This window comes from Podarcis filfolensis (genome assembly GCF_964270895.1).
Source record: "Podarcis filfolensis genome assembly, chromosome: 12".
Taxonomy (NCBI): domain Eukaryota; kingdom Metazoa; phylum Chordata; class Lepidosauria; order Squamata; family Lacertidae; genus Podarcis; species Podarcis filfolensis.
In genome coordinates this window covers 5,920,842-5,933,472 of record NC_139614.1, presented here as the reverse complement: position 1 = coordinate 5,933,472, position 12,631 = coordinate 5,920,842, and the positions used below count along the sequence as shown (strand labels likewise).

General features: G+C 38.4%; 1 protein-coding gene across 9 annotated transcripts in view; it reads right to left on the bottom strand.

Annotated features, from left to right (window-relative positions):
* ELMO1 (engulfment and cell motility 1) overlaps positions 1–12,631 on the bottom strand; it is a 286,288-nt gene that overhangs the window by 89,000 nt on the left and 184,657 nt on the right. For 7 of the 9 annotated variants that reach the window (XM_083577984.1, XM_083577978.1, XM_083577981.1 and 4 more), the window contains one exon: positions 7,359–7,495. In XM_083577984.1, the coding sequence (XP_083434110.1) occupies positions 7,359–7,495 (137 nt within the window). Of the gene's footprint in view, positions 1–7,358; positions 7,496–12,354; positions 12,483–12,631 lie in introns of those variants that run through there. The other 2 variants (XM_083577986.1, XM_083577985.1) reach the window with 2 other exon arrangements.

Below are 12,631 nucleotides of genomic sequence, written 5' to 3'. Positions count from 1 at the left end.
GCTTCAACCTCAAACATATCTGGCTCTGCCAGCCAACAGGGAGGTTTGAACGGTTCTATGTGCATACAAGCAGTTGCAGAGCTTTTCAGCCAAGCTCAACTCCGCTGGATCGCTCACGGGTCACTGTGTCTGCAAATATTTAAATATTTACCTATGCATATCAAACATCAATCCCGCTGCTGTTTAAATTGTCACTTAGAGGTACACACCCTGATTTATTTCTTTTTTCTATTTCAGCTGTTGATTTGCCCCAATTAATGTGTAAACCAACTTGCTACTGAAGAACATTGAGTTAACCCAGGATATCCAGCCGGGTAAACAAGCCTTGCTCCCCTCTCTGAATTTTGAGGGTTGGGAATGTATTCTGCAAGGAGCACTAAATAATTTTGTCCTCCTTACATTTGGGTTCACCATTTAAGCTAGAGCAGCTGCCTTCGGAAATCCTTGTTAGCTCATGTTATGCAGACACCAGATAGGATTTTTCAAGTTAGAGACCTTACATATTCCCAAGCAATAGCCAGGTCAAGTAAGTCATTCTTGGCACTGCTACGGCTGGCAGCAGACTTGGTTTCTCCTGAACATCTATATCTTACAGCCCAATTTTCAACTAGCATATGATATACAACAGCCTCAGATGCTCTGTTTTTATCACAGTTGTTGATATACAATTGGAAATTGTTCTACAGAGGAAATAGCATAAGGCACTGTTGCTGTTTAGTCGTGTCCAACTCTTCGTGACCCCATGGACCAGAGTACGTCAGCTGCTTAAACTTCCTGTACATAGCCTTGGCTAAGGATTTACGTAACAGGAGAAATATTTTTCAAAGCCATGAAGTTGCAGTTATAGTTAAAGTGAATAACTGGATACATTGGACAAAGACTAAAAAACCGAAATGAAAAAAACACAGATACCAACATTATGCAATCAGTATCTTGCTTAAAGAGAAACTAAAGTGATTTCTTGTCATTTGCTGGCTATTTATTTCATATATCAATGAAACCGGACTTAAGGACAAACTGCCAAAATCATCCTTGCAGATTTGGATATTATAACCTTCTGAATATAGACACTTGATGCCTTATGTGGTTGAAATCGTGCATATAACCCGTTCCCTATGGGTTCAACTGGCCTTCTGAACATTAAACTCTCTCTCTCTCCATAAACACAACCCTTTATCCTGTATGGAGAACAATTATGAGAATTACAGGCTGATACCACTAGAGCGGTGAGGGGATGACAACTTGGGGGGGGGGCGTGTCCTGCTGTAGTCTCTGTGTTTTTCTTATGTGTATTATATCAATGAAAACAAAATAAAAATAAAAATATTGATGGATTCTTACTGTTAATGAGAGGTGGCAATGAAAAAGAAAAAGCTTGCTGTTGCCCTACCATTCTAATTTTAAAATATTTTGAAAAAAGATACCCTGAAAACCTTTTAATTTTAATTTTAGCTACACTAATTCAGTCCCTGAGGTCAAACAGGTAAAATGTTCTCCCACTTTATACAGCTGAACAATTCTGCACTATTTCTTCATCAGGTGGTTCGGGACAGATGCAACCTATGAGCATATCAAGGGTGTAAAGCACAACAAAGATAATTACAAAATTGTATTATTTGCGGATGATATCCTTTTATTTATTACAAATCCAGAAGATACAATTCCAAAAATTATGGAGAAAATAAAAACCTTTGGCAGAATATCGGGATATTCTATAAATTGGACAAAATCAGAGATTTTACCAATTGGGCCAAGGGCTACATTGTATAGAAACCATCAATTTCAGATGTACAAAGACTTTAATAAATACTTGGGTATAATGATTTCATCAGATAGAGACCAAATTGTAAAATTAAATTTGAATCAAATTAGAAATGAGATTTCTTTTGATATTGAAAGGTGGGGACCTCTAAACCTTTCCCTTTGGGGAAAGGTTAATGCCCTCAAAATGAATGTTGTTCCAAAGCTTTTATACATTCTTAGAGGATTTCCAATGCATATTCCCAAATTTTACTTCCAAAAAATAAATCAACTATTTAGATCGTGCCTATGGGGTACAAAGCCACCAAAAATATCACTACATAAAATGCAACTTCCAACTAAGGAAGGTGGCTTTGGTCTCCCAAATCTGGAACTATATCACCAGGCCTACCTGCTGAGTAAGACTAACAATTGGAAAGCTAGCAGGAATCCCAATTGGGCTACTCTCAAATATAGTTTCTTTGAACTCTTGTAGGGTGGACTAAACTCGGCTCCAATTTTATGAAATATCCTATTATCCTGGAAACTATTAAAGCACCTATACAAATTTGGATGAATATAAATAAAAATAATAAGGATGTCCCCTATCAGCACGAGAAATTAACAATATGGGCCAACCCAAAATTAAAAATTGGAAATCAATAATTTGGCAAAATTGGATGAAAAAAGGTATTTTGACATTGAATCAATTAAGTGATGAAAATTACAAATTTGTGGAACGTAAGACTTTGCAAGTAAAGTATGGATCAACCAGTGAAACACAATGGCAATACATCCAATTGAAACATATGTTGGAAAGGCAGTTTGGCCCTGAAGCTATAGCAGCATCGGAAACACCCATGCTGCTACAAGATTTAATTTCTGCAACAAAAACAAAGAACTCTACACTTGCACTATATAAAACCCTACTCAACGGAAAGAAATATGATTTAGAATATGATAGACAAAAATGGAGTGAAGAGTTAGGGGTACAGATAACAAATGATATATGGGAGTCAAGTATAAAATCAACAGAAATAGCCTCTATGGATCTAAGACTAAGACTTACTCAGCAGAAAATAATATTCAGAGTCCACTGAACTCCAGCAAAACTATACCAGAGGAAAATAACAAGTGCAGACGACTGCTGGAGATGTGGCGAACTTGGTACATATGATGATTAATTGCCTGATAAGATCACTTTGGTTCAAGGTGAGGACATTTATAGCAAGAGTAATAAAAAGAAATTGTTATTTAGGCGAATTGAATTTAATTCTAAATTTTATTCTGGAAACGTGGGAGATTACAAGGGGTAAAAAAAATATGGATGTACCGTGCCATATTAGAAGCAAAAAACCTTGTTTTGATGAATTGGAAGAGCCGCAAAAAGATTCCATTGAGCACATGGATTGATAATATGGACAGACTAGCTACGTACGAACAAATTGCATGTTGACGCAAATTAAGAATAGATAAATATGAAGAAATCTGGAAGGAATATTTAAGTGATAAGGCGGACAGTGGTGGGAAGTAGGGAGAGGAGAGGTGGGGGAAATTGTTAAAAAGGTGTAGTCATAGGTATATCAGTATTCAAATCTGAATTGTCAAATTGTGTTATTAGTGTTACTATGGTTTTTGTTGTGTCTTTTGCGGTTGTTGCTTGTATTGAAAAAATGATTAATTTTTTATTTTTTTTAAAAAAAGGACAGATGCAACCTCCTAGCCAAAATTATGAAAGAAAAATGTCCACACACGCCAACTGCAAACTTCAGTGACTGAAAATACTGTGTTTATGAAATCCATAGACTTACCACCTTCTGTAAAACTGGGATAGTAAAATAGTCTCTTAGGGCACCTTCAATATGCATGGAAAATCTTTTACAACTTTCTTTACAGAAAAAAAAAGTTTAATGGTTGCAGACAACCAGCTGCATTTTTGTTCTCCTATAATACTCAAATGGTATGAATAATTCATGCATCCAGGTACGCCAAAATAAAACGGAACTAGTGAAAAGAACTAAATTAGGGTTACATAGCAAAAGCATAGGTTAAGCAAGAACACTATCTTACCTCCAAGGGCCCTTCCAGACTGGGGTTTTATTTCTAACATGCCAAAGGTGCAATAATAGTGCAATAGTGGTGTATTTATGTCAGACCGTCCACAAATTAGATGTTCGGTGATAGTTTCCCAGTGTTACCATATTATTGCTCTCTGGAGGGACACTTTGTAGAACATTTGTGGCATGGAAGAGTTAGGAGGAAACTACAGGCATGTATGTATTGCAAATAATTCAGTACGTGCACCTCAAAGCATTTGCAGGTGCCAATGGTCTCGAAAGTGTGATCATGTATAATCGCCTCCAGGGCTTTTTTCAGGGGGAGCTCACAGGAACTCAGTTCCAGCACCTCTCTAGTGGGGGCCATTTCCATTCTAAGAGAACGAGGGAGGTGTTCATGGTGAGTTCTGGCACCTCTTTTTCTAGAAAAATGGCACTGATCACCTCAATAACATCATGAGCATACTGAATGCTCAGTAAAAAGGAGAGATCCTAATAGGGAGCGAAGTTATGTGCCTCTGTCTAGTTCATATTACTGTAATAGCACCAACCTGGATAAAGAAAATAAACTTTGTGAAGGGGGGTTTAAAAATTCTATTTTAAAGGTAGAAAATTTAATGAACCTCTCTACAATATTCCTTATTACACATAAAGTGGTTCAGACTGTACAATTTATTTAGAAAAATTCAACTAAGATTTCTTCCATTTATTACAGCATTGGGAATAAAAAAAAAAGGTGACCTAGTGGAGAAGTTGACAGTCAAACTATCGAAGAACTAAATTGTCCTCCAGCAGAGAAAGCCCTCGATGTGTTCAGCAGCTCCAGCCAGCTGAAAAACTCCTGCTACCTCTAGATTAGAATATACAATTTACTTTCATTAATGAAAAATTAAATGAAAGAGCTCTTCCTTCTTCTGTTATGATTAAAGACGAAAGCTGGCTGAGTAGCTTTCGGGAAGATATTTGGGTCCCAAGAGCTAAAATTCAATACACTGTAATTGCTATACAATCTCACATCGGATTAACATTCTCTCTCTCTCACTCACACACACACACGCACATCACGCAGGGATAAGAAAATATATGGAAATGGCAATTAAATATATACAGTAAGCTTGCTGAAATGAAAAACCGATCTTAAGGATGAGAAGAATTGAAACAAGAAACCAATGCTAACAATTGTCTAATATATACATTATGGTAAGATGCAATTAATGGCTTGCAATGAATGAGTAGCCATGAAGCATTGCTTGTTGTTCGATCCGAACCCTAGATCGTGTCTTCCACTCCTCCCAAACAAGGCACAATCATGAAAGTCAAGCCATCCAGAACAGACCGACTTGAAAGATTATACCTCTTTGTGAAGTAGCTGCATAGACATTTTATTCAATTCAATGTAAGTTAGCTGTTCTAGCCAAAGACCCGACAAACCCGCAGCAACAGGACCAATAAAACAATATGGATCATGCCTCCATCATATGACCCAACTTCCATGATATCAGAAAGAGATACCAGAATCCACTAACCCAGCCAGTGTACCAGTTATGGCATTAGAAATTTCCTTTTCCAATGCATCCATTCTGCTAAAGATTCCCTCTGCTGCTTGCTTTGAAAAGAGACACTGGTCGCATAAAAGCTCCCTTTTTTAAAAGAATAAGGTGGGAAATACAAGCTCCTGGCCCTGTCGCCTTGTGGGCTCCTCCTGTGCCTGCCCGGCAATTGGGGCAGAATCCAGTTGCCCCCACACTTTTCCCTTCCCTAGACAACCGGGAAAGGGGGACATGAAGAGAATGAAGTAGAAATGAAGAAGCTGGGGGGTGGGGGTGGTAGCCAACAGGAAAACACAGTGAAAAAACTCACTCAGAAAGATGATCCAGCAAACAGGGTGAAGGAGAGGACTAGACAAAGGGAAAATCCACAGAAAACAAGCACTCAAGCAAGTGTTTTGCTCCACCCACAGAGAGAGACATGAAGACCCAACCATCCCTTGCAGCAGGCAGGGTCAGTCCAGAGAGAGATGGGATGATTCTGCCCTACTGGAGAGAACACTGCAAGTTGAAGACCCTGCCTGTCTCCAGTAGAGGAGTTATCCCTATCCCTGGTCAAATCTCTTCTGAGGTGTTAACTTATAATGCTAAAACTATGTAATGCATTACTGAACATTTCAGCTGCTGAGCTCATCCATATGCTTAACTGAAGCATAATTCTGTCAATGTTTCAACACATCAGAATAAAATGCCACATAAAAGACTATTGTCACACTTTGGGTTTAGTCGGGTCCGACTCTTTGTGATGCCATGGACCAGAGCACGCCAGGCACTCCTGTCTTCCACTGCTTCCCGCAGTTTGGTCAAAATCATGTTGGTAGCTTTGAGAACACTATCCAACCATCTCGTCCCCTGCCGTCCCCTTCTTCTTGTGCCCTCCATCTTTCCCAACATCAGGGTCTTTTCCAGGGAGTCTTCTCTTCTCATGAGGCGGCCAAAGTATTGGAGCCTCAGCTATTTCCCCGCAATTATTTAGAATTTTAAAGGTGGAAACAGTGCTAGCAATTTTGAAATCTTGTTTTCCCTCACAAATGTTTTATCACACTTTCTCCAAACTCTGGGGTTAAATTAGGCCTTATTCTTATTTTTTAGATGAATTTGGTCTATGGGTACTAAAAGCTGATTCAAAACTCTGGTTTCTCTTCAGATCGTATAAACAAGTACATATAAATATAGACAACCAAAATTACAAAGGAAAATTCCTTAATAGTAGTGAAAAAACCTACAAAAAATGTCGAAGTGCATGACACAGAACATAAGCAACTATGGGAAAGATAAAAGAAAAGAAAAGAGAAAAAAATAAGAAAAAAAAGAAAAAAGAAAAAGGAAGATGAGCCAAAGCAGGAAAGCTCATCTATTATACACTTCTGTCAAGCTTGCAACAGATCATTATTCTTATCAATTCTCTCTATCTGCATTCCAAAGGAATCCCTCATCCCTTGGTATCAGGGAGCATTTCTCTATGCGGTATCATTCTAAACATAACCAGGTCTTTCTTGTTGAGCCCTTGTCCCCTAAATAATTATTTAAACATTCCCATTCTTCTTTCACCAATTTTTTAGATTTATCTCTTATTGCATCTGTCAGCTTTGCGAGCTCCAAGTACTCGCACAATTTGACTACCCATTCCTCTTTAGTGGGTGTATTTTTATCTTTCCAGTGTTTTGCCACTATAACCCTTGCTGCTGACGTTGCATACATAAATAGCCTAGTTTTATTTTTGGGAATATGATCTGAAACCATTCCTAGTAAAAATTCTTCCGGTTTCTTGCTAAATGTAGTTTTTATCAATCTCTTTATCTCTTCATAAATCATATTCCAAAATCTTTGTATCTCTAGACAGGACCACCACATATGGTAGTATGTTCCTATTTACCACATATGGTAGTATGTTCCCTTTTACATTTCGATCACCTTCAAAACTAGTCCAGAGACACATATGAAATCATATTAGGTGGAAACCAAGAAAACAAAGGAGCTTTGCTTCCAAATGCTACCCTTCCCAAAATCTTGCCTTGTTGAAGTCTTCAGAAGTTGCTCTCATCTCTTTCCATGTCTTATTCAGCAGCTGGATACAAATGCAGAAGAACTCTTCAAATGACCGGTCGTGCGTGAAGAACATTGGGTGGAAATCATTGCAGGTCTCACTTGCTAAATATGAATAAATTAAAACAAAAAAGTATTAATATGTGATTGACGAGGAGCTCCTCCTAGAATAATATACAGCAACAATATAATTAACTGGCTTGAGGTAATAAGCAGTGAGTGAACAGGTCAGAGCAATTTGAGAATTACTAAACAAATGGCACCACCTCTTCTGGGGAAAAAAAGTGCTGGTTGTTTTAATTTAATAACCCATTCTTCGCCCTAAATTCCTAGGGCAGGTTATAACAATATAAAATACAACATTAAAAGGGTGTTTTTTTAAAAAACAAAACTTAGAATTACAAAAACAGCAAAAAATAGGGTGAGCTCTAAAAATATACACCCTTTAAAGTGTAATTTCTTAAACTACAACTGTATAAATATAAAAAAAATTGTCCAGTAGCACCTTAGAGACCAATTAAGTTTGTTCTTGGTATAAGCTTTTGTGTGCATGCACACTTCTTCAGATACCTGAATCTACAACTGTACATTTCACCTTATCACAAGTTAATTCCTTTTTTGAGGCTCCTCAAAATTTATGGAATTTATGGAACCAGATACAAGTCCAAAGATCCAACAGCAAAGCAGACCTTTGGAGCAGCTCACCCTCTTGGTGGGCTCTACTACATGTTGAAGGGTCACCTCATAGTTCTTCCATCTACCTAAACGAGGGCAGAGATGGCCAACGTGCCTCCTGAACCAGGGCCTAATTCTCACAAGCAGTGATGGTGCAATGGCCATCTGCTTCTAGGTTATGTACCTCTTCAGACCACAGGTGGGAGCTCACGTGATTGAATACTCTCAGTTCATATGATAAAATCCCTGTACACACAAAACCAGATGTTAGAGAGGAGAGACCAACCCTAGTCTTCTCTTTGACATTCTACTATTCTTTGTTCAGGGATTTTTAAAGAGTATTCTTCATGCATGTGTACCCCCAACTCACATTCCAAAAAGGTACAGATTAGAAACTAGATTTATTGCCCATCTGTTTTTGGGGATGACAAGATCTACACAAATTATTTTGGAGGGGCGCTTGGCATAGTGATGGTCAGCTGGATTGGTCAGTGGTGCAACTGGACTTGGAAATGGCATGATCTTTGAGATATAGTTGCTATTCTTGCTTATGGTTGGTGTTTGAACCTTTCCTCTCCCACGGTTGTTACTAAACCATTTTACAATCTGTGACTTTAATCACCAGGATGCCCTCACGGAACAGAGGCCCAAAACCTTTCTAACGGTGCCATGTTCCAATTACAAAGTTAAATTATAAATGCAAGTTTTAATGATCATGTCAGATGGATTGAAATCCAATCAATTTCTCCTAGAGATGTGGTTAGGGTGCAAGTTAATTTAATAGTCTGGGCCCAATAACATTTCATTATTTTTCATGGCTGGACTCTCAGGGGGAGTTATGAAAGTCATTGTATTCAAATCTACAAGTTAGGCCTGAGTCATTAAAATAAATGAGTGGTGTCAGGGGCCTCGTTTTCAGGGGTTCGTGGCACCTTCAATTTCCATTCATCCTCACTGCAGCTGTGACTGAACAGCATTTCTGATAATCAGACCTTCCGTCTGTAATTGAACACAACAGTAGCAAAGCCCAAGGGACCTGTGTAGTTGTCATCAACACTATTAAGAACGAGCAGAAATAAAGGCACTGCCGCAAACATGGGAATGAAACCAGGCAATGGCCTTGGGATATCAAGGTCTTTTTAAAATTAAATTTCTCACATCCTCAGCAGCTCAGTTTTGCATCTTACAAATGCAAATGAAAACAAATGAAAACAAAAAGTGAGGGAAGTATAGATCAGAGATACAGGAAAGGAATAATAATCATAATAATCTTCCAAAGTGTTATGGCTCAAATGAGTCTTCCTCCGTGGCTTATTTCACCTGTTTGCTTATAAGATGCTCAAAGACCATCCATTTTAAGGGACCTTACAGGGCACAGCTTTGAGCAGCTTGTAAAGGAGGGAGCAGGATAAGCCCCTCAGGAAGGCTCAGTTGAGCTGAAATGCATATGGCTTACATAATAAACATTCACCCTCAGAAAGCAAATACTGTATTTTTTGCACCATAACACTCACTTTTTTCCTCCTAAAAAGTAAGGGGAAATGTCTGTGCGTGTTATGGAGGGAATGCCTACGGGTGGCATGCCTACGGATTTTCCTCCTCTAAAAACTACATGCGTGTTATGGTCGGGTGCGTGTTATAGAGCGAAAAATATGGTAGTTTATAGACCAGCTCAAAAAAACGAAATTTCAGATTCCAGTACCAACACTAAATTGGGGAGGACATATTTTGCTAATGAATCCTTAGGTGATCAGCTCAAGATACCTTTGCTCAGAAATTGATTCTTATTTAAGCCGTAGAACTGACAATTGGAAAAGTGGGATTGAGGTACCTTAAAAGAATGTCTCGCCATGTTCAGAAATGGTAGACATTTGATACAGCGGCTGGACTGGAGGTTGGGAAAGGGAGAGGAACAAACAGATGCTCTTGTCTGCCACGTGTGACTAACTTTATATAAATGCAGGCAGAAATTGTAGAACATCTTCACACAGCATGCTAGCCAAAGCCTAAGTCCAATTCAACATCAACATCAATTTTCAGACAGCATCATTTCAGATTTCAGCTGTGTGTTGGGTGGCCGTGGGGTGATAGTGATGGGAGATTGCATTGTGGAGTGCTCACCAGTTTGCCATTTAAAAATGCTCTTTGCGTGTAGAAAACTAGATGTTAGGGAGAAGAGCATTCAAATATGGAATTTAGCATCTAATACTATGAAATGGTACAAGCTAGGATAATTGTACCAGATGACCTTCTGTATGTCCACACTAAATCTCAGACTGAACATATTCTGAAGAATTTTGACATAGTACTTGTACTTAGTGGGCATTTTGTTTCATTGAATTTACTTTGAAAAACAACAACTGTTGCCTTCCGCCCCACTCTCTTGGCATGAGAAAAGCTAGAAATCTTTAAAAAAAAAAAAAAAGTAAGCAAAACTGCTAAATTGCATATTTTCAAATTAGTTTTTCATCCCAGCACCCCTCGGTGTAACCTGAAACCTGCATAGCAGCCAGGAGTGACTAGTCTATCAAACCTCTTCCCATACTCCATCTTGGAACTGAAACCAAGGCAGAAAGTATGGCTTTAACATGAAGCCATATTTTTCTTTTTTCTTCCTCCTCCTTGCTTTCCCAAAACCTTGCTCACCATGTTGTGATGTTTTGGTTGGACTTATAAAAGTAGACCTTGTGATGAGATTTCTGAGTTTTCTTACGAGCCAACCTGACTACCTTTGCTTTTTATTTTCTTGTTGTTGTTTTTTTCATGCTTTGCCTTAAACCACTTCATAGCTGGGGGGACGACCCTAATTAGGATGCTCTGTGGCATATCCAAAATAGTCAGCTATCGTTTCCTATCAAATCAGCTTGTTCTCTGAGCGGTTATTCATACAGTATTTCAAAGCATGTATTTCTTTTGGTTCCCGAGTTAGAGAAGTCTATAGCCTTCAGCCAGGGGCAGGGTGGTGGGCTGTATTCAGTATGGTAGATCCTAAGGCTGTGCAGAAATCGAGGGAAACTATTTCAATGCGGTTGAGGCATACAAGAAGCCTTCTGATGTCGCAGCGCATCATTATAATTGCTACCAAAGTGTAAAAACTGCTATTGTCTCACATTTCACTGATGTCATAAGGATTCTATAAAGTCTTGGGCTTCAGCTGAAATAATATGCAAAGCAAATCTTGGTAGGATAAAAATATAACAAAAGGTACCCTGAGGAATTTTAAGCATTAACAGGAGGAGGTCTGAAGCAATGGCAAGGAAAGTGAGAGTGGCATGAACACTATGAAAATTCTTACTACTATAACTGATTTTATGCAGCTTTTAGACATGTCTCTATATTAAAATCTTGCTGAATTTAGTGGTAGTGGATGATATTAGCAATCTACAAAGACAGTTCCATATAGCAGTAATTCTGAAGCAAGATTTCCCCACATACTTCAAAATGACATTGTTTGAAGCCAGAAACGGTCACTGAGGCATTGCTATGACCTGAGTTTTTAATGTGGTCATTTTTATTACACTAGAACAAAAAGTTAACTTAAAATAAAAGTCAATAACTCTTTTAACTTTGATAAGAACACGTGAGCTAGAAACATACTGACCAAATTTTATTCATGAAAAGCTTCGTTTTTGTTAGCTGTAAATCAAGAATAAGTAATATTTTGAGCATTTTATGAAGGAAAAAGAAGAGGACCTGGCTGGTACCAGCAAAAGTATTTTGGGGTTTCCTCCAGCACCTGCTCCATCCCAACTTTACTTATTAAAACTATTTATAGACTGCTTCCCAAACAAGGGTCCTGAAGTGGTTTAGAGAATATAATTACAACACTAAAATGTTATAAACATGAAAAATCACGTATTAAAATATATATAAAATCAAAATGAACTGCAAACAAAAATTCAGCGATATACACAATACCTAAAATAGGCCAACAAGCTACTTGGGTAAAATCTGAGCTAACAATATTTGTTCTTAACAGTCTTTAGAAGCACCCTACTGCGGTTGCTTCCCGTATAAAGCAGGAGAGAGTCAACTCTTCACACGTGGGGCTTGTTTCCTAGGTACCTTGATCTCTTTAAGGAAAAAAAACACCATCTAGTTTCAAGACTAAGCAAAGAACAAAAGCCTCTCTCTCATACCATATAGAGAGAGGTATCAGAGAAGTGACAATTGCCAGCAAGGTCTCAATGAAATTTGAAAAGGTGCAAAGTAGCCTAAAACATTATCCAGAGTGGTTCACAGAAACTACAATTCCGGTCTACACACATAGCCTTAACCTGTCCTGCTACTGTCTGATCCACTCATACTGTCTTTGGAGATCAACCTCTTTTACATGACACTGCTGACCTTCATATTGACCCAACTGCCTAGCAAGCCAGCAACGGGCGTTGTCATGGTTTCACTCAACTCACAGTAATGATTGTGACAGTAGCCAAAGCCCAACCAATGCCTGCCAGCTCATCTGCATGCTTGGTTTAGTAAAGACAGAAGGAGACATGCAGAAAAAGGACACTGGTTAAAATGACCAGGTTGTTGTGCCCAATCTGTACAAGTTACAGATAGGTA